The sequence below is a fragment of the Phytophthora infestans genome, genomic scaffold (assembly GCF_000142945.1).
Source record: "Phytophthora infestans T30-4 supercont1.28 genomic scaffold, whole genome shotgun sequence".
In the NCBI taxonomy this organism is placed as follows: Eukaryota; Oomycota; class Peronosporomycetes; order Peronosporales; family Peronosporaceae; genus Phytophthora; species Phytophthora infestans.
Window position 1 is genome coordinate 904,416 of NW_003303731.1, and position 21,868 is coordinate 926,283.

The window sequence follows — 21,868 nt, forward strand, 5'->3', positions numbered from 1 at the left end:
TAAGGAGATGGCGGTGGCGCAGTCACTGCAACAGTCGTCGGACATGATGGTACCAGAAGCTGAAGAAATCGAGTCGGATGTGGACGAGGACTGGCCGGCTGTGCCTCCAATAACGTCGTCGCCGATGCCTCTATCGTTGGCTTCTTCTGTGCATGATCTGGCCACTTCCTTGACATCTCAGTCGATGTCGTCGCGCACGACTATGCCTACGCCTGTGAGTGAACCGTATTCTCATGGCCAGACGCAGAAGAATGACGAAGTAGCGTTGGATACTATGTGCAAGGCTCTACAGGATCAACAGAAGAAAAGTGATCTGGAACGGGTTACTCAAATGGAAGCGACTAGACAGCAAACGCTTACACCTCCGCTAGTTGGAGACGGCGATGATGTGGACGAAGACCTTCGTAACCAAGCACGAGAAGCAGAAAAGGACACGGCTGGCTTACCATCACCCATCAATCGAGTTGTCGAGGCCGAGAGTTTGGAAGACGGAGAGATCTTCGAAGAAGGAGCGGCCCCGAAGCCGACGATGCAGGCTCAGCAGGCAATGATGCGAGAGAACCGACCGGGCCAGCTTGACGCATACCCCATGGACGCGATGGGTATACGTCCTCACCAGCGTGTCAAGAAGCAGAAAAAGCGCGGCAAGAAAAAGAGCAAACGGAAACTGGAGGCGATGCAGATGATGCATACCCCACCAGGAGAAATAATACCTGATTTTGAGCGAGCAACTCGTCGGCGACCGTTTGCAGAAGGTCCGCCACCAGGACAATACACGCTTGCGATGATGCGGAACGATCCAAGAAGCAACGTGATGAATATTCGTCCTGTTTTCCAAGATCCACCTCCAGCCCCTTTTCAACCAGGACGTCCAGCTGCTGCTGGCGTCTATCCTCCGATGAGGCCTTCACCACAGCATCATCTACAAAATCCTCCAATGCCACCACCACCGCCATACGAAGACAGCCAAATTTTGCGAGTGAACCGTCAAGGAGGTATGGAAATGCTTGGTGTCGAGGTGGGGCGTCCCCTCAACGCGATGTTCTCGGAGCCTCTGATGCAGGGAGGGTTCAAGTACCGATCAGTGCCGATAACTGCACCCAGCAGACCCATGCCAGGTATACCGAGTCATCAATTGCAGCGATCTGTAAGCGATCAATCACGTCTTCCTCCGATACCCCACCAAAGTCGTGCTCGTACTTCGAGCCCTGTTCCCACCAAGGAGCGCAACGACTCTGACGATTTTGACCTGGACAGCCTTCGAGCGGCTGCCCTCCGAAGTAAAGTTAACCGGTCTCTGAAGACATCAACGACACCTACAGATCCGCCAACGACCGAGATGGATACTTCTTCATCGTTGTCATCGTCATCTCCTCCGAGACCAAGTCACGTCGAGAGTAAACGCTCAATTTCAGAACCAGCAAGTCCCAAAAGCGAAAATGAGCTTCGGCTGGAGATTTTACGATCCATGACACGAAACCGGCAACGAGCTGTTGACAACGAACAGGACGATGCTCAAGTATCGACACCACTTGTAAGGGAGTCAAATACAGTTGATAGGGCTGCTGTGGATGACGTGATCAACGATAAACCTTCACCAGCCCAGGCGACTGTAATTACAGTGGACGAGGCGCTCAAGGCTACGCAGCCGAAGATAAGCGATACATCTGACGCTGAGCGTGTGGCACTCCAAGAATCGTCTTCTCAGATTGGTGAATCTATAGCGTTATTGCAGGAGAACGGAGCAGGAGACAAGGCAGAACCTCCTTCGATCAGTGCAGTAGATCAAGCAAAGCCTTCAGCTGAACATGTTGTCACTACCCCTGAGTTTCGCCCTCTGACAGCGTGCTCTCAGTCGTTAGTAATCACTCTCAGTCCAGAGGATTTTTCACCGCGCAAAGGCGGAGAGGATACACGCACAAAGGCAACGGCGTCAAGTAGTTTGCAAGACGCAATTAAAGAAATGCGGCGAAAGATTGCTGAGCGTGAGAAGGAACAGACGAGTCGCTTGTTGGAGAACGCTGCAGCAAGAGTGTTGAAGCATCCGTCAATGTCTTCGTCCAGTCCAGCGTCGTTGTCATCTACTCCATGTCAGTTGTCCCCGAAAAAGAAGGTGAGTACTGTGGTGACTCTACTGTCAGGTGCTACAACAAAAAATCCCGTGGTAAGATCCTCAGCTACCGAAGTTGTGAAGAAGCCACCGACTGGGCCACTTGCGGACAAAGCTGACAACGAGAGGACTCCCGGTAGCATTGGTGTGCAAACGAGCGTAGGTGTGGAAGAGGGGAAACCGAGTCAACTTGCTGCTTGTTCACCAACCGACACAGCAGCAGCGCAGAAACCTGAGTCGGAGACTCGAGAGCGCAGTAATATTTCAGGGGTCAGTATATTCGTCGATATGCGCGTTTCGCCTCCTGTACTGCAGCCCCAAGTGCCGGCGAGCAGTGACGGGCGAAACGGAGATCGCGCGAGCCAACCTTGCGTAAAGAAATCTATTGAGCCTGCTGCGGCGGCGTAGTGCCTAGTGCGGGTGAGTTCGTGTGTTTGGGCGAAGCACTAATCGCTTGTTTTGTGTGGTTATTTGGTCTTGCTTTACGGCAATAGGATGCCTCGACAACAGCACTTAGCGACAATGTACGAGCAGCGACCTTGTGCAATGCCCCTATCGAGAAGCCAGTTTGTACAGACGCATCGAATACTGACAAGGATGAACTTGACTTCGATGCAATACGCGCGGAGTATGCGCAATGCATGACCAGTATCGAGGAGGCAGATACTCAGATTGCGATGCTGTCCGACGAAGTGGTTCAGCTCCAAAAGTTGTTGCCAGCTGAGTCAACGATGGAGGCAGTGTAATGACCGCATTGTGATAACGCCCTGTAAGTCGAATGGGGCTTTGTCGAAGCCTTCGCTCTGCCTAGGTGGCAACTAACTTGGTGCTGTTCTTGTTAGGTGGCACCAGGGACTACTTTTTGTGCGTGTGTTCTGGGGGTGGAGCTGCTACCTACGCAGGCCTAGGCGGTGAGAATAATATGATGAGGATGTAGGGTAGTGCAGGACAGCGTTCGCCCAATGGGCTGAACACGGTGATATTCGTTGCAGAAGCACTACTCATGTCAATGAGGTTGTACGCACTAGGCGAAGGTGAAAATCGTGTTGGTGTAGCTCCATTAATGAGGCTCCAGCCATTCATGTATTTATCGGAATTAACACTCCATTTTTTGTTGTTAAAGATGTCTTTCCCTTGTTGCTGTCTTAGAAGTAAAGCGGATTCGAGTACGGTGGATACCGATCGTCGATCCAAATGTTTACCAGGTCATCCACCTGCAGGATAATGTCAAGTAAGTTCACCTCATCTTTGAACGTCATTGGTGTTGGGTGCAGCGGGGAACCGCAACAAGTAAGCATGAGGCTTTTGTCTTCGTGGATAAATGCTCTCGCCATGATATCGAAGTCCAACTCGAGCTTTGGCGACTGTAGCAATGCCATTATGTTCCTTTTGGCTGTATCAAACAACACCTGATGCTGTGGGAACGCCTTCATGATGTGAGGTTGCACATAGTGTGTGAACAGATAGTCGGCGATTGACAGCAGCCGTAGCATGAAAGATCCTGCTTTAGCTGTGGTGTGGAGCTTGGTGAACTCGCTGGTACTGACGTTGAGCTGCCCCAAGGCCCTAGGAGTTGACGGTAACGGTACATTAGCGTCGTCACCTTCAGTTTTACTTGGGCCAAAGGAGAAGCTCAACGCGGAATGATGATTTGGTTTCTTGAAGGTTGTTCCAGCTGCACTGGTCTGCTTGGGGGAAGCCAACTTCTTCTTTTTAGCTGCTGACAATGCTTGTTCTCGACGCTCTTCTTCACGTGCTATCAGTGCGTCGAGGTCTAGGAGGACTTCAGTGGATAAATCTGCCAACATGACACGTCCTACAGGCTCCAAAGCTTTAACAGTTTGCTGCTGTGTACCATCGGCCGTAGTATTGGCAGCATCGGACGGAAGCATAACATCCACTTGCATTCCAACACGATCGTTCCCCAAGGTAACCATCTCAGCACGGTAAAAACCGAGGAAACATGGAGGCACGGCTAGCCCCATGCTTAAAGGTCCACGATAGTCGGCATCTTTAAACGACCCATTGAGCTCACAATCCTCACCAGTCCCCCTCACACTACCAGCAAGTTCAGCACTCACGTCGTCAACATTTTCTCGGACAAATTCAATCACCTTCTTCAAAGTCTGCCAGAAGTTACTGAATGCCTGGACTCTAGTCCGGAATGAAACCTCAGCTGGTCGATATCGCCTCAAGTCAAGAACTGGAGGTGAGCCCACAGGATGCATCTCACCGTCCGAGTTCACTGCGGCTGATGCTGCAGCTGCAGCGGCTGCCTTCGCCATTGCCGGGTGGACGGTAGCCTTCCGTCCAAGACGAATTCCATAAATGAAGCCATCTGCTCCGGTCCGTGGCTTGCTATAGTCGATACCGAGTACAATGCGCTCGTACAGCTTTGTTAGAGCCTCGACGACGTTGAGAGCGTTGAGTGTTGAGTAAAAATGCTTCACCGAGACTTGGACACTCGCTGGCTTCTTCGACAAACGTTTGATCGTGTCGAACAACTTGTCGATATCAAACAGCTCGAATTGGGTCTGCAATACAGTCGAATCCGTCTCTCGTGACGACATCTCCTTAGGCGACCGGGCTTTCGGCGACAGGATTTCTGTCTGCGCTTTCTTGATGAAAACCAGTTCAAGGACGCGCTTCCACGTAGCACGAAGTCTCTCGTCTTGAGTTTCCCTTTCCCCGTCGTTGTCTCCCTTCGATTCCATCGTTTCTTCAGCAACCGAGAATGTTTTGTAGTACGAACACATCGAGGCGAGTGAGCGGAAACTGTACGTAGCAGGAAAGAGGCTGCTGTTTTTGAGAGCGATGAGCAAGTTGAACTGCGGCAGAGATAGGTGCAACACCTCGGCAATGGCTTGCATTTCCTTGTTCGAACCAGTCAGCAACGACGAGAACATTAGTGCAGCAGCCGAGGCAGCATCTTTGATGGGACTTGAAGGGCGTGTAGTATTTCCATCTCCACCATTAGCTTGACCTGCTTGTTCGCGCAGCTTTTGCTTGGCTTGTTCTTCTCGAATCGCATGTAAGTCCATCTCCTTGAGTTCTTTCTCCATGACATGGTCAATAGACAGTCCGGTTATCTTGATTTCCCCTTTAAGATCAAGTTTGGCTGGAGGCAAATTGAAAGCTAACGCCAGTTCAGACGGGAAGTAAAGCAATGTCAAATCTCGAATAAGAGAGCTCAACACATTAGAGCAGAGCTTGCGGACCATCGGCTCGGGTAGATCCATACCACCTTTCACGCGTCTTGTGAAGTTAATGAGCTCAACATACGTCGCCTCGGGTGAAAAGAGGAACTCCCATCTACCTTGACCCACGGCGCTTTGGTCTTCAATATCCTCCACGTAGATGAGGTTGATGGAGGCTTCAAAGTCAGAGTCCATGTACATGCTGTCCCAGATCGACTTCGGTATGCGCGTTCCTTTCTCCCCGACAACCTTCACGTGTTTACCGCAACAAACTGTGTGGCCTTTCATCGAGATTTTACACGTTGGAGTAATTCCCTGCGCGCCATTCGTCTGGTGACTGATCTGGATCGAGTATGATCCAGCGAAACTTTCAACGAAGAAATCGCGAAGTCCGTAGAATATACCGTCAATGCTGAAGCGCAGGGAGTAGCCCTTCTCACGTGGATGCCAGTAGAATCGTCGCAGAGCATCAAGTTTCGACTGTGCGCAGTGCATTCTTGCTGCTAGATTGACGGCATTCGTTGGACTGTCCATTGAGGCTTCTGTGGGAGTAGCTTTACTTGTCGGTGAGGGCATCGCATCCTGCTGCTTCTTGTTGCGAGTACTGCCTGGAAACTGTGCTCTTTCCTGTTGTCGCTTTTGCTCTTCCTCTAGAGCAACCGCTTGCATCGACACGATCGTCTTCTCAAGTAGATGCATCTGTCGCTTTATTTTTTCTTTCTTGACCCCCCACTTCTGCTTCGTTTTCGCTCGTTGCTCTTTTGACCACAAGTAAACTTGTTCCAGGTCTTGCACAGCGGATTTCCACGCAGCATCGAACGCAACTTTGTCCAAACCCATCGAGAAATGCTCTAGTTGAATGGGCGGCGAAGATGCTGGCTGAGTTTTGGGCGGTGTAGGACATCCTGGTCGTTCGGAATCGCTGGACTTGTCAAGCTCTTCCAGAATAGAGGTTTCTGCTACGTCATTCTTATTGGGAGATTTTGGTGAGGCCCCCGAGTTGCTAGCAACTACCCACTTCACAATGTTATTGGCTTCATCACTGCTGGCAGACTCGAGTTTGATAATGGTGGTAGCAGTTCCTGGTAACACTGTTGGCGGAATATCATCGAGCACGCGACGTCGTGTCCGGACCCACCGTCGTCGTCGCACATAGTCGGTTGCATTCGGCTCACTGCGCTCTTCACCTTTCTTGACCAAGTAGTTGATCATGGTAAAGTCCAAAGCATACACCCATCCATCTGCGTCACACTTACAGGAGGTTTTGTCGACAACCCAATCACTTGTCCAATTCCAGTTCACAGGGAGTTGAGGCTCCACTTTCGTGCGGGTCTGGCTAGACGGTGAGCCATGTAGTCCACTCCATTGATGGCGGTCTGTCGGTAGAAGGTGTCCTGCCAATTGCAACAATACATGTCAGTCATTGATGTATTGATAAGCTACCTGGCAGCTTTAGAGTACACGCACCGGGGAAGGAGGAACCCCACGAGAAGCTCAGATACGAGTAGCGCTGGTGCTCGTAGATATCGTCGATCGCTTCTTCGCCGCTGAAGTCACGGACGCCAAATTCGCGGTGCACTCGCTGCAAAAACGCTTCTTCTTTGCCCTGGTAATATCATTATTGTTAGTACTTCCTCATTGCTGTAAGACTACGAGCAGTACGCACCCGATGGTTAGCCAGGATATCGACGACGCGATCGACTTTGCGGGGGTCGTGCGCCCAGTAGAACGCGCGTAGTCGCGAGCGCCACCGCTCCATCTGCTCGTCTTCATCATCTGCGTTGAGCCACACTATTTACATTTACCCCGCAGTAAGAATTTAAAAGAGATCCACAAACACCACCAAGCAACCCCGATTCGCTCGAGCAGTGTCAAATGTAGCAGATAACAAGCCACCGGCAATACTACCAGCCACAAAACCCACACCAATGCAATAGCAACACGACGTACATTCAGTCGAGACTGTATTCTCTGTTAAAAGGACCTTGCACGCTGCGCTGGAGCTCGTCGCCGCCGCGGACATCTCAGTGGACGATGGCTTCAAACAGAGTTTGTAACGGATTTCGCCTTTCATCCAATCGTCGGTCTCCTCTATCATAGTAGCCAATCAATATGTCGGAAATCAAATACGTAATCTCGCGACTCATTTTCTCAAAAGCTAAGTCATGGCGGATCTCCTGGCTGCTGTCACTGCGACGCCGCATACGATCGAGAGCGAAGAGAGCGGCGCCGTTATCGGCCTTAGCGATGCGCAGCTGGCAGATGTGAAGGAGCAGGCGATCGCGTACGCGGCGGCGCATGGTCTACTCGTCGGATGGCGCGATCCTAGCAAGCCGAAGGAGCACACGCCTGCCTTCACGCACATCCCCTTGTGCCTGCTGCCCGTGCAATTCCCTAAAGCACAGTTCGAGCACGGCGTCAAGCTGTCACCCATCTATGGCCGCCTGGTGGACCGCGTGAGTCGCGATGTGGACTGGCTGCACCGCTGCGTCCAGAGTGTCGTGGCTGAAGACGCATTCACAGCTCGTTTACTGGAACTGTCGAAGCTTGTTCAGCAAGAAGGTGTCCAACAGAAGGCCTATCTGGGTATTCATCGCTCAGATTACATGCTGCACGAGCCCCAAGCAGACGTGGCTGGAGACTCGCAGCGTTTGTTGCAGGTGGAGCTCAATACCATCTCGTCCTCCTTCGCCTGCATCAGCTCGCTCGTCTCAGGCATGCACAGGTCCGTCTGCAGCGTATTTTATACTTTGATCTTAGTTCAATTGGACTTACAAAACTGCCGTTGCTGCCAGCTTCCTGGTGAGCAGACTAGGAGCGGAGATTCCTGCTCTGGAGAAACACTACGGCATCGCGTCGACCGAGTATGCCAACGGATTGCCGCAGAACGAAGCAATTACGGAACTGCCCAACGCCCTAGCGGCTGCACACACGCTCTACGGTGCTAAGGAGTGCGTTATCAGCGTTTACATGCTAGTCTTGTATAGGCTCATACTTGTGACTAACGATGCTGCTCGATGCTCTGCAGCGCTGTCGTCATGTTCGTAGTGCAACCTAACGAGGCCAACGCCATCGACCAGCGCTGGCTCGAGTACAATTTATGGGAGCACCACGGCATCCGCGTGCTGCGTCGTACTATGGCAGAGGTGGATGCACGTGGCAAGTTGGTAGAGCGTGATGGCAAGCGTACACTGGTGATTGATGAACGTGAAGTATCTGTCGCGTACTTCCGCTCTGCGTACACGCCCAATGACTACCCGACGGAGCACGAATGGGCTGGCCGCACTCTAATCGAGCGCTCGTACGCCATCAAGTGTCCATCGATCGCTTATCACTTGGCTGGCACCAAGAAGGTCCAGCAAGTGCTTGCACAGCCTGCGGTGCTGCGTCGCTTCGTGTCGGAAGAAGAAGCCAAGGAGCTGGAGACGTCGTTCGCTGGTCTCTACGGACTTGAGCAGGACTCGACGACTATCGAGGATGTCAAGAAGATGGCGGTCGCCAACCCACGCTCGTACGTTCTCAAGCCGCAGCGTGAGGGTGGAGGTAACAATTTGTACGGCGACGAAGTTGCTACAGCTATCCAGAAGATGAGCCCCGCTGAACTGGAGTCGTACATCCTGATGGCGCGTATCTTCCCCAAGGAGAATCCGGCCGTTCTCATGCGCAATAGTCGCACGTCCAGCGGTCCTACGATCAGCGAGCTCGGCATGTTCATCACGAGCTTGTTCGATGGTCAAGGGAAGGCGATCGTCAACAAACACGCCGGTCATCTGCTGCGCACGAAGCTTTCAGGAACTGATGAAGGCGGTGTGGCTACGGGATTCTCGGTCGTGAGTAGCCCTCTGCTGATTTAGATACACGTACTGTAGGTCTAGCTAGACACCAAGAGCACTCCGGTCCTCGCTCGGGTTAGAGCTAATAGCGTCACTCTTTTATTCCTGTCTCGTCGGTTGTGCTCGAAAATGGAGAACGGTAACGCGGCCGAACGCAAAAATGAAGAGGCTAACAGTCCTCCTAGCAATCAGCTCTTTAACGTCGTGTACGATCCACACTTTGACAGGTTTTTCCTCGAAGACGAAGACGTTTATCAAAGCAGAAATCGCGTTTCCATTCCATGGGAAAAGTGGATCCTACCGCCAAAGTCACCGACAAAGTCTCCGCCCAAGCGTGTCCGGCAAGACAACGTTACCTCTACCGTCAAAGATTCTGCTAATGATTCGGTTCCAACAGACAAAGACACTTCAACACAGCAGCTCGCATCCGTTGAGGAGGAGAACCATTTGTTAACCGGCAATATCAGCGCAGAGGAAGACAATTTGTTGGTGGAAATTCCAACGCTAGACTTGTCCAATGTCAAGCCGTTGGCAGAAGTCTTATCTCCGACCGTGGAGAGCATTTCTGTGAGCTCCAAGGCAGTCAGGAAACCAAAAAAGACCCGAGTGGCAGACTACAGAATTCATTTTGAGCGAAGCAACCAAGACGTGGCAAAGATTATGGTCGCCAGCGTCGCCAACGCAAAACCCAACCATGAGCACACTGTCAAGTGGAACGGTCAAGAACTCCATGTGCAGTTCCCAGGGCTCCGACCCGAGTTAGAGAGCTCTCTAGCATGTACGAAATCTGAGTCACAGCAACGTGAACATCTCCACGGATCGACCCAGGATCAGTGGTTAGCCTCTTCGTACAAGCTCAAGAATTTGATGAGGATCCGAGCTCATGCTGACGGATTGCGTCGTGTCAACTCGGCCAACCGATTCGTAGCTGTGTCTTCGTCAGAGTCGTCGGATTCCGAAGCAGAAGTGAGAACTTCATCGAAACAAGAATCCGAAGACGAGAACGAGCTGATGCCTGTGTTTTTCAGAGACGACCGCGTTCTCTTCCGAGCGAAGCATCGTTGGTTCAAAGGATCAGTGCGCCGTCGCATTCCGAAGTCGGATTTTTACAACATCCGCGCAGACAATGGCAGTTTGTTCGACGCCGTCTTAGCGTCGAATATGGAGCTGCTTGACGAACCGGAAGAGCTGCCGTGCTATCAATACACAAAAGGAGACAAGATCCTGTGGGTTCCCGACGCCCAAAACAACAATTCCGACGACGAAGAGCTAACGTACAAGGCCAAGATTGCACACGTGCATTCAGTGAACCGGTTCGATCTGCTGTTGCGCACCGGTCGAGTCGTCAAGAAAGTGCCATACGAGCAGCTTTGTCCTCGCGATGAGGCCGATTTCGTATCTACAGCGACGTCACGGCGTCGGTGAAAGAAGAAGAAGAACACCATCTCTCTCAATCTATCTCGTCTCTGTTCTTTTCTACTTGTTCTTGCGCTTGGCAGCCTTCTTGCTGGCCTTCTTGTTGACCTTGGCCGGAGTCTCGCCCATGGCCGACATGATCGTATCGTTCCACGAGTTGATGGACTTGCTCATATCGTTACGGTCCGTCCAGGGACGACGCAGCTCTCCCCATGCACGCTCACCCAGCAGCGTCACCTTGACAATGGGTGCTTGGAACAGGTTAAAAGGCTGTGTGATGGACTGGATCACAAGCGGCGGGAAGAAGCCCCACTTCCAGTGCACCAGCACCGTCACGGCCGTGCCCAGAGCGTACTGAAAAAAAGAAACAATAGTATCAGTAGAATGCTTTGCACTTAAACTTTGCAGGTTTCCCACATACGCGTTGGATCTCCTTCATGGCCACGCGCTGGTCGTGCTCCGCCACCGTGATCTTCTCATCGCGGTCTCCAGTCTGACCGAAGCCCAAGTCCTCCTTTACAGTCACTACACCAGGTTCCGTGTTGTTCTTGGCCTTGACGTAAAGATAGAGCAGTACGCCATAGCAAAAGAGCTGCGAGAGACCGTAAATGCTCTGCACAATGGTCGTTTGGACTGTGGGGTGTGCATGTGGTACAGCGAGCACTAAAGTAAATGTACTGAAACTAGAGTAGTTGCAGCGGAGACACTAACGCACATGTGTCGTTGGTGTCCAGCACGGAGCGCGTGGCGATCGCTAGAGTGAGCGTCACGCCCATCATTTTGAGGTTGGGCGCCATGATCGACGGACTTGAGGAGATAAAGTCGATGTGAGCCACGTCAGCCCACAGCATCAAGCTTAAATCGTGTTCGAATTGTGTGCAACCCACCTGCAATACCTAATGCTAATCTGCCCGCACTAATTCTCACAATAATGGCGGCAAAACCGCGCCAACCGAATTATCATCATCGAACTACATCGCAGCGATGGAGCAGGGTCCGCCGCAGAACCCGTACACCTTCACACGGGAGGACTACGACAGTCTGGTGGCGAGGACGCCCAACTGTCAGATCAGCAAGCGCTCGAAGTACGAGGAGATCGAGCTCGTGGACGACTGTACGCTATTCGACATCTACCGCCAGCCGCGTGCTCCCGTGACAGACCCTAACGCGACCAGGACGTTGTCAGTGCGGCAGCTAAACGCCGATCTCACGTGTCCTATCTGCCTAGGCATCATCAAGGAGACGATGGTGGTCATGGAGTGTCTACACCGCTTCTGCGGTGAGTGCATCTCCACCGCCATCCGCCACAGCAATCGCGAGTGTCCGTCGTGCCGCATCCACATCCCGTCCAAGCGTTCACTACGTCCTGACGCCAACTTCGACGCACTGATCCGCAAGATTCACCCCAATTTGGCCGAGTTCGAGCGCAACGAGGACCAGATCATCGAGAAGGTTAACCGGACCAGACATTTCCACAATGCCTACACAGAGAGCGCACGCATGGGCGTGCTTAGTCAGGCGGCGACACGGCGCAACGGTCGAAAGAAGACGGAAGGAGCCACGTCGGCCTCGTCGTCTCCAACGAACACGCCGTCACCTCCAGTTGGAGAAAAGCGCGACTCTCCTGATGGTGGCTCGCCCAATGACACGGCTCCGTCGTCTGCGGCTGCTTCGGAGGACGAATCAGCGCGCAAGAAGGCCAAAATTGCTGCCTCCAAGCCGGCAGACACCGTGGCTGATCGTGTGAACTTCCGTGTGCTGCTACATGAAGACGAACAGCCCAATGCGCCTAAACTGGAACGCACGCTGTTTACCACGTCGCCCAAGCTGAAGATTCGCCACTTGAAGAAACACCTGGCTGCTCTACTTAAGCTTGACACGTACGATAACATGTGCATCGTTCTACCTTGTGTGAACTGCACGCTCAGTGGTCTGAGCGAATTGGCCAAAGCTCGGAAAGACACCGGTGTTGCCATCCGCCAGGACTTGCAGTGCGACCAGGAGCTGGAGAACTTCCTGACACTTCAAGATATTTATGAACAATACGGAATGGGCACGGCGTGGCAGCTGCGGCTGCTTTATCATTTCTCCCAGGGCACGATCGTCAATGGCATCGCTCGGTTCGTTGCTGCAACGGCCAACAACTCGTAACCTCCTCTAATGAATGACACGTGCTGATTCCTCCGACTGCTGTGGGTGTTTGCAAGTTTTGACCTTCCTTGGAGACAAGGCAGGTAGGTAACTAACTACACGACATATAAGGTGATGTTTGTTGAGTATCAAGTAGTTCGCCAAGGTCTACAGTAGTTCCTACTTGCTCCAGCTCTCTTAACTCGTTCAGACACAATGTACGAGCGGTGACTCTGGTTCTAAACCGCCGGTTGACCATCATCAACGCAGACTGCAGAGCGTTGGCGTATGCGTGTCCGGAACGCATCCGCCAGAGCACTCGATCGCCCGAGCATCCTTCTGACAATCTCCTGTGCTGTTCGATCGACCTCAAACTGTCGTCAACCCCGGTCTGCAGTGCCTCAACACGAGCACTGGAAAGGTAAGGTTTCTTCCATGAGCCTTCTGCAGATCCTACTACTGCTCCATGTTAACTTGGAGATGCTCGCGTCCACGCTACTCGCGACTCCTGCAGTATTTCTTTTCTAATCGTACAGTAGTAGTCCGTCTTTTATAAAGGCCGCGTATCTGCCAAAGTAACAGCAGCTTCGTGTCTGATGCTGGTGTTACTTCAGGCTGGTGCGGAAAGGCAAAATACAAAACAGTGGCCACACCCGTACGAGTAAAATTTATTCCAGTCAGTATGCAAACCTTCTATGCATCAAATTCTGGGACGGCTTCCTAATGCGCCACGCCACAGATCTTCTAACACGCTATCTTCTTGGGCCAGGTGCCCTTGCAACCTCGATGCCAAAGAGTTGAGATCGTGTGACAAAGCTCCGAGCTGATTCTCCTCCTCCCCAACTGCTGGTCTGTCTCGTAGGAACACACGAAGCCGCGCTAGACACCAGGCTGCATACCGTCGAGAGAACTGATTCCCACACTTCCAAGCGAGCCCAATCTCTTGCATGATTGCATGGAGCACCGAACTACTCTTCAATGTCTTCAAAGTCTCATCCCACAACTCACTCAGTGGCGCATTTGCAATTGCTTCGGTTGGGGCTGAGAGAATGCTTGCAATATCGACACGTAGAGATGCCGGGTCTTCGCTGTATAGTTTCCCTGAAACGCCGTTCAACAAGTACTGGATAACGTAGCGTCGATGGCACCACAGCGCCTCGTGGGAAGGGTAGGAAGCCATGATATCCGACACAAACTTGTACTCGGCAAGAAGCACCTTATGCGATGCATCCACCTCTCCAGAGTCTCGCCGGTACTTCTTTAACAGCTCATTCAAGGTGTGCTGACGATGGTTCCATCCCGAGTGATCAGTTACATGCGTTCTACACCAAATCTCCATGTCCTCGAGCTCCTTGCGCGCCAAACCCAGCGGAAGTCGAGACACGATCCAATGACGGAAGCTCCACGCATGATAATTCCGCGGTTTCTGCTCAGCCAGTCGACTGCAAACCTCGATCTGCTGCTCGTAAAAGTTGTGAAGTTCTTCTTCGCTAAGAGACTCACACAGTCGAATAGCCAGCGAGCGTCTGTAATAACACGACCACTGTCAGATCCTAGACATAATGCCGCATTTATCTCGTCTCTACCCCCTCACCGATAAGCCCACGTATCAATACTCTTCGGGTGCAGCGTAAACACTAAATTAGTGAACTGCACCTCGTCTTGAGCGTCCAGCCACCCACGGCTCACAAACGACTTCCTATTACGACAAGAATGTCAAAAACCTCCTCAAGTTATCCATAGATCTAATCAGGCAGCCTCACCGAGTGTTCCACGCAGTGTAGAAGTCAGCACTGATAAGGAGAATGGCGCGTGTACAGTGCAGCAGCTGAGCGCGACGTTCGCTGAACTCAAACTGCGTTATCTCAGGCGCTTCTTGCTGCAAGAGCGCGTTTAGCGGGTGGAACTGAGTGCGAGCAGCTTGGAACAGCGGAATCCCAGCTGCGAAGGCAACCCCGAGTTTATGATCTTCCAGGAAGAAGGCCGTCTCGGTCGTCAGGTCGCTCGACTCGATACCGAAAAGCAGCCCCACTTCGTCACTGGGGGTCGTTTAGACGATGATATTGCGAGTTCGATGAGCGTACAAATACACTGAATTGCTGAAGATACGGGAGAAAAGTACCCGGACTGTACGTACATGAGCGGGTCTTGCTGGAAGAGACCCGATAGCCGAGTTAGCAATAACTCTCCATTTGCCATCGTAGTTGAGGGTGTTGATTGAAAATCTGGCTTATCGGGATTATTGTAGGATAAGTATATTCCTGATGGAGACCCCACCCCTAGTGTAAGCTAAAAAAATCCACAGCCAATCGCTGGACAGCATGAACTTTTATTTGCTCAAACCACCCAATAGCCGCTATTTAGGGGTAGGTGTAGTTCATTCCAGCTTATTTCCGAAATTGTCCGGCTTTCTCGAAATTTCGAGATAAGACGCCTTAGTAAAATCAAGTCACATAATGTATTATCGCGTAAAAGGCGTCTGTACCAGAGAAAAAAATTCATGCGGTTGAAGAGTAAATATAGACTAAAACATCACGATGAGACGCCATGCAACCGACCAGCTTGCATTACGCGCGGGATTCACACTGCGAGAGGCAATGAGGAGAGCTTCACGAGGTCTGGACACTCCTGCTGGCACAATAGGGCAAGAGATTGCGGCGGAGAAGATGTTTGAAAAGTTCCTCACTTCAATAGGATTATCGAAAGTCGATTTAGATGGCATACATAAAGCTCATAGAGAATTAGCTAGTCTCCCGACCCAGAACATGTACTCATTGCTAACAGCTTTTTCGATTTACATACAGACGAAGAAAAGCAACAAGGCGAGAGCGGCGGATGGACTACTAGCAAAATCGACAGCGGTAGGGTATTTTTCACAAGTTGTGAACATGCTTCGCGAGGGCTACACCAACTCTCGTGGTGACCCTAAGAGAATTGCCAAGATTCGGGACAAAATGGCTAGTTACATAGAAGAGAGGAATTTGCGCGCAAATGTGCAAGCCAATGACGCTCCTGGGTGTAACGTGGATGATCTAAGTGTACTCGTTGGGTATCTAATTGCGAAAGCTGACGTGGCTACCGGTTTGAAGTCTGTACATGATGCGGCTCTGTTGACTATGATGTGGCATACATTTGGAAGAGCTGTCGATACCTGATTTGCACGTAAACAACAGCTCTCGATTTCAGCTTCTGGAGAGCTTTTCCTACACATTGCCCGGATCGAAACCTCTATGGTTCAAGGCGTCTCAATATATAAGTCCCCGGAGAGATGGCAGCAGTCTATGCTTCACGCATTCGGGTTGCTGTTTATCTGCTACGACGAGCCCTCCGAATATTTGTTTCCGTTGGCACCTAATTTCGCAGAGTCCGACCTTCCCGGTAATAAACCGTATTCACAAGAGGAAGCTGTTTTGTACTGGGGTCAACTATTAGAAGACGATAACAGCACGTCGGAGCCGCCCCAAAAGCGAGAGAGGAAGAGACCAAATATCGCAAGTTATATTACCGAGGTCATTAGAGATTCGTTGAAGTCGATGCCTCCTGATCTCAGCCTAACGGTGACGCCGAATATGACCAGCCACTCCATTCGCCGTGGAGCCGCTGCGTACGCCAATGCGTCGCCGAAGCTGTCGATTCAGTGGATTTCTACTCGCGGGGCTTGGCTGTTGGAGTCACTAACCAAGGCGTTTGCCTACATTGGAACGACAACAAAGGAGGATCAGAGCGTAGCCAAAGTGTTAGCAGGGTACCAAGCTCCAGACCTACCTGTGGTAACGCCGACAATTCGTGACCTACAGCAGCGTTTGACGGTACTGGAGTTTGGTCAGCTTGTGACCCTTCGAGACGAGCTGTACCGCCACGTACTTGGTTTCCAGGACGCTCGATTTAATGTCGCATTGGACGTCGTTGATTGCACGTTTGCATCGCTGCTAATGCACATGGATGAGGTTCGCATCCACATCGAAAACACCACCAGCACCTCGGTCTCGTCGCGCTACATGTACGAGCTGCATCGCAGTATCGCCTCTTCCAACGCTCGTCTTGGCTCCTGCATCACGATACGAACATGCTGTGAGTGGGGGGGGCGTACCTGAGAGCTCACTGGAAGACGGCAAACCACGTGCAGCTAGCAATGCCGTCGCTGGTAACGACACGCTGCTATCATCCACTCTTAACAACATGTTAGCCCAGCTTGTGAACATTAGCGAGCGACTTGGTCGCCTTGAAGACTCGCAAGCCCAGATGCAGAGCCAGGCTTTAGGGAGTACTCAGACGCAACAGCAGTCACCACAGCTACCTACTGCTGTTGAGGTTGTCGTCCCAGCTTCAGCGTCAGCCTCCACCCTTGCTGGATGCCTGCTCAACTGGTACACTAACCACATATGGCAAACGGTTAAAGGTAAGAAGGAACAAAACCAGCGTGCCGAAGCAAAGGCAGCAGTGAACATAATGATGGTACTGTACCAGAAGCCGTACCAAGTCCCAGAGGAGCCTCCACGAGCCGACGTCGCAGCTTACAGTGCCTGGAAGCACGTAGTCTGGGAGCTGGCACTCAAGCTGGATACAGCCGCGAACCAGCGTCTCCACGCCTTCGACCAAAAGAAACCAACTAGCAAAGCTTCGTCCCTTCGCAAGCGCTGGCGCCTGCTGCGTACGTCGCATCCTGGCGCGTATCGCTCGCTTGGAGCACAGTATCTTGTCTTGAAATCCAGTGGGTCCCTCGTAGATGCCTGCACACCTCCATCGCATCTGTGGGCAGCAGTTGACTTGGATTGACAAGCCGTTGGGCAGCACAGTTCAGCAAACATAAGCACGAGCAAACAGCACTCATCAGCATCAACACCATTATAAGGCAGTACACCACAGTAGATAGTTCAGCAATCAGTACAGCCTACATTACAAAGCATCACACACCACACACAATGCACACAACATGTTACAGCACACAGTACACAACATAGCAGCACATGCACATGTACAGCCCAACACAACACTGCAGCATACGCACAACACACAGCACAGCACGCCCAATCCAGCAATACACGAGCAAATGCACATCACAGCATGTACATACATATACCGCATCACACGCGTCGCTCCATAGCACACAGCACAGCACCAGCTATAGCAAACACACCACAGAGTACAGCACAAACACAATCCACGCAGCACAGCTTACAACTATCTGCCCCCGGCTGGATTCGAACCAGCGGCCTGGAGACGTAGTCTCCCGCTCTACCGCTAAGCTACGGGGGCGTTGGGGTCGGAGAAGGCACGCACCGTGGTCTGGAGTTGGAGCTGTGGCTGGAGGCTTGAGGGGTACGCTTGAAAATCGCTGAATGAACAGCGAAGAAGACTGTCGCAAGGTAGCCACCTATTTGCAATTCATTGAATTGTTATTTAAGCCTATCCACTGTCATCCGGAAAAAATAATCCGACCGTGATTGGCCGGATTCCACCCGGCATGACTCAGTCATTCCGTATGGCGACCATCCGGACTGGTGTCCGGAATCGGCCAATTACTGTCCAGACACTATTTTCAAAATTTTTCAGAATAATACTTTTAAATTGTTATTTTTTCAAATTTAAAATAGTTTTTTTAAATCTGATTTTTTTTATTTTGTAAAGAATCTGATTAAAATCATTCTAAATTAGAAAACTTTTTTGATTTTAATCTTTGTCCCCAGGTTGAATACCGGTACAGTACCGGCACCAGTTCTATTTGATGCAGCACCAAAAGTTAAAGTACTACTTCAGTACAGTAGTTTTTCACCCTGCTGGGTAAATAAACTTGGGTCAAGTACCCAATTTACTATTAATACCGTATTAACCGCCCAACTGTATGAGACACGATTCCGCAAAAAGCTTAACGTGTCTGAGACACGTTAAGCTTTTATACGTAAAGTTTGTATAGTACCATACAAATTGTCAGTCAAGAAGGGGTAGGCATATTTCCCATCTTCCCGCACAGCAGTACATAGCTATGCGTGTGCCTTGAACTTGGTTTTTCTAGAAAATTAGAAGACACAGGTTTGATGGGTGTCACACAAATCAGCATAGAGGATTGCAGGTGGAATTCTGCGCCACCCATATCTCGGTCATTCGAGAATTTTCGCCGCTGCCGCTCAGATGTCCGGGTTCAGAGGCCGATGGCGAGAGCTTCTGAAGGAAGGATGGAAATCAAAGGCCCCTACGGGCCTGTCAAACGACTACACGTACCTTATGCCGGGGAAGACGAAGAAGGACGTACGTGGCGTGGACTTTTTCGTTGGAGAGGCTGCGTTGATGGCATATTTGGACCGTATCGCCTTGGGTAAGTAGTATCGCCTTTCAAGGTCTTTGTGTGGACTCTTATACGTGTGCTTAGCTAGAGGAGATGAAGAAAGCTACCGCGGCGAAGCAACAAGCAAAAGCAGCAGCGACTCAACCTACTCCGGAAAGTGGACAGCCTGAAACCGATGTGCCTGATAGACAAGATGGTGCGTTTGATCTTATTGTGTATGTACGTGTTATTATTTTAACGCTATCGTGTATATAGTTGCTGACCGAACTGTCAGTCCAGATCCAGACACGACGAAGACTGTTTGTCCGAACATTCAGGCTACGTCTCCACACCTGGCAGAGAGTGATTTGGGCAATTCAGCTGGTGATGAAAACGGTAAGCTGTCAAAAATCTTGCTCGTACCTGTGAACTACTGCTAACGCTAACACACCACTCCCTTATAGATGCAGACGAGTATCTCAATTGTAGTTTACATGCTGAATTCGATGCTGCTGCTACATCTGGCTCAGAGTATGCCTGCGCTGATCCTGATAGCGACGGAGAAAGCACGATGCCAGGTGAAGAAGGGCAACCGGCCGCCATACCACCTGAAGAAGTGCAACCAAGCGTCAGCCTTGCACATGGAATCAGAACGATGATGGGTAAGCTTATGGTGTGTATACACGTTAAGGGTACACGTTATGGATTCTTATAGTGTATGTGGATGTAGATGACCCAAACATTATCGCGCCTGGAAATAGTCCAGCCGATATTGCAGCACTGGATTCTGATGGTGACAATGAGAATATGTCCATTTACGATGATGATAAGAACTTAGGCTTCGAAGAAGCCGACGCCGTCGTGGAGGATTCTGCTGCTGCTCCTGACTTAATTTTCGAGCCATCTCTACTTGAATCAGCTGGCGGAGTTGGAGCACTTGCACGCGGTAGTGTACACAAGGATGTTCTAAAAGACGTGAAGCTCAATGGATGGAATGGACCTGATACCCAATTGCCTTTTCCCTACATGGACGAGCCGTACGAGGCTCGGACTGATGCATGGCTTACGGAGGACTATCCCAATATTTACAGCGGGGATCACGGGCCTGCTGAAGAAGCCCTTTCCGCTGCTTCGACCGCGTTGGGGTCATTCTTCTTGTTTGCACCTTCCCATCTTTGGGAAGACATTGCCGGAGCTAGTGACGACTATTTCCTTCACAATTCGGATAAGCGTGTTGGCGCACAGCGTGCAAAGCAACAAGCCCGCCACCGGAAGGACAGCAATTTTGAAGTGAAATCGCAAGAACAAATCAAGGAGAATTTATTGGCAGCACCTGACATATCTGGAAGAGAGTTTTGTATTTTTATTGGACTACTCATTGCCAGAACAATTGCGCCGAACAAGGAGAAATTTGACCACCACTGGAAGACTACCGACGAAGGCGCAGTTCCGCGTGGGTGCTTCGGCCATTATATGAAGCGAGATCGGTTTGCTCATCTTTCCCGCAACATGTATTTCAGTCGCAATGATGCTCCTGAGGCAGCGACGGACCGCGCGTGGAAGCTGCGGCCAGTAATCATCGTACTGCAATATACTTTCCAGCGCAGCTTTATACCGCCACCGGTCATGGCGTTTGATGAAGCGATGCTTCCGTCAAGATCGGCTTTCAATCGCATGAGGGTGTACATGAAAGATAAGCCTCACAAATGGGGGACTAAGCTCTTCATGCTGTGCTGTTCTGATACGGCTTATTGCATCCAGTACGTTTGTGACGCGCCTTCGGGCGCGTTTTTTTTTTTGGCTCAAAAGTTGTCTTAACGTGTCTGCTACATGCTAACGCTTTCTTTACCGTGTCTGATACAGTTTCGTGGTTTACTGTGGTAAACGCCAAATGCAAGACGACAGCATTCCACCTGACGAGAAATCCGGCCTTGCTGCAGTGGTGCGAAATCTCCAGCATGTATTTGGCCCCACTGGACCCTCCGACTTTCGACTGGTTGTAACAGATCGGTTTTACACCTCCGTGGTGCTTGCAATGCAACTGCTTACGATGTCTTTCTACATCGTTGGAACGATTATGATGAACAACCAAGGCTTGTGCGAGGCCATCCTACCAGCAAAGCAGAAGAATGGCCGACGAGCGTCGAACGCAAGACGCTACAGGAAGTATTACAAGTCGTTGTTCCTAGGCCTTATTGATCTGGCAATTATCAATGCATTTATTGTCTTCAATTGCCGGCGGGTTAGAGATGGTGAACGAAAGCTATCACACGTGCAATATCTCAAACAGCTTCACCTGGAGTTGTGCCAGCTTCAACCTGAAGACTGGCAGCAGCTGCTACGCCACCGAGGGCTCCAGGCGACACCGACAAAAGCTCGAGAAGTCGCCAGACATGTGCCTGTTCAGACCGACGAGTGGCGTAAAGGGAGCGCCACACAAGCTCGGAAACGCCGTCAGCGCGCCTGTAAGGTGTGCTCAGTGCTCAAAGCCGATGGAGAGTTGCGTGGGGGTGAAACTACCTTGTTTTGCGGTGAATGCAGGCTGAAAACGTCTTCCAAAAATGCTCTAGCAGCTCGAGTCTTCCTTTGCAACAAAGTGAAGCACTCCGCGAACGGTGTTCCAGCATCGTGCTTCGAGATCTGGCATAAACATTGGAAGAACGGCACATTGATCCCTCAGACACGGAACAAACGCAAGATTCGTGCCCGTAAGCCGAAGAGACCTACCGATGAGACTGCAGGTGATGCTGAGAACTCCGAGAAGTCGAGCGGTGAATCTGGAAGTGACGGATCATCACGCCAGAAGCGATCCCGCAGAAGTGATGACGTAGTTTAGGCAGGCTCCGGCTCTGATTTTTGACTTGCATTAAATATACTGCACAGCTCACGTATTCCCAGCTGGTTTGTTTTTCTAAATATC

General features: G+C 51.1%; 6 protein-coding genes across 6 annotated transcripts; 3 read left to right on the forward strand and 3 right to left on the reverse strand.

Moving 5' to 3' along the window:
• Positions 1 to 383: 383 nt before the first annotated feature.
• On the forward strand, positions 384 to 1,151 carry PITG_13272 (uncharacterized protein; the record flags this gene model as incomplete). The annotated part of the gene is made up of 4 exons (XM_002899880.1): positions 384 to 404; positions 479 to 869; positions 963 to 1,010; positions 1,108 to 1,151. The coding sequence occupies 4 exons, from the start codon at positions 384 to 386 to the stop codon at positions 1,149 to 1,151; spliced, it is 504 nt and encodes a 167-aa protein (XP_002899926.1).
• Positions 1,152 to 3,255: 2,104 nt separating this feature from the next.
• On the reverse strand, positions 3,256 to 7,066 carry PITG_13273 (uncharacterized protein; the record flags this gene model as incomplete). The annotated part of the gene is made up of 9 exons (XM_002899881.1): positions 3,256 to 3,713; positions 3,852 to 3,954; positions 4,012 to 4,632; positions 4,741 to 4,808; positions 4,863 to 5,866; positions 5,924 to 6,156; positions 6,424 to 6,701; positions 6,775 to 6,913; positions 6,974 to 7,066. 9 exons carry the CDS (start codon positions 7,064 to 7,066, stop codon positions 3,256 to 3,258), a joined length of 2,997 nt encoding a protein of 998 aa, XP_002899927.1.
• A 2,941-nt stretch (positions 7,067 to 10,007) lies between these two features.
• Positions 10,008 to 10,565, forward strand: PITG_13274 (uncharacterized protein; the record flags this gene model as incomplete). The annotated part of the gene is made up of 2 exons (XM_002899882.1): positions 10,008 to 10,070; positions 10,143 to 10,565. The coding sequence occupies 2 exons, from the start codon at positions 10,008 to 10,010 to the stop codon at positions 10,563 to 10,565; spliced, it is 486 nt and encodes a 161-aa protein (XP_002899928.1).
• PITG_13275 (uncharacterized protein) lies at positions 10,416 to 11,369 on the reverse strand (the record flags this gene model as incomplete). Its single annotated transcript, XM_002899883.1, has 3 exons — positions 10,416 to 10,910; positions 10,978 to 11,189; positions 11,272 to 11,369. The coding sequence occupies 3 exons, from the start codon at positions 11,351 to 11,353 to the stop codon at positions 10,617 to 10,619; spliced, it is 588 nt and encodes a 195-aa protein (XP_002899929.1).
• Positions 11,370 to 11,540: 171 nt separating this feature from the next.
• PITG_13276 (uncharacterized protein) lies at positions 11,541 to 12,707 on the forward strand (the record flags this gene model as incomplete). The annotated part of the gene is made up of 1 exon (XM_002899884.1): positions 11,541 to 12,707. One exon carries the CDS (start codon positions 11,541 to 11,543, stop codon positions 12,705 to 12,707), a length of 1,167 nt encoding a protein of 388 aa, XP_002899930.1.
• Positions 12,708 to 13,330: 623 nt separating this feature from the next.
• PITG_13277 (uncharacterized protein) lies at positions 13,331 to 14,922 on the reverse strand (the record flags this gene model as incomplete). Its single annotated transcript, XM_002899885.1, has 4 exons — positions 13,331 to 14,212; positions 14,281 to 14,385; positions 14,450 to 14,725; positions 14,824 to 14,922. 4 exons carry the CDS (start codon positions 14,883 to 14,885, stop codon positions 13,387 to 13,389), a joined length of 1,269 nt encoding a protein of 422 aa, XP_002899931.1.
• Between the last annotated feature and the right edge of the window lie 6,946 nt (positions 14,923 to 21,868).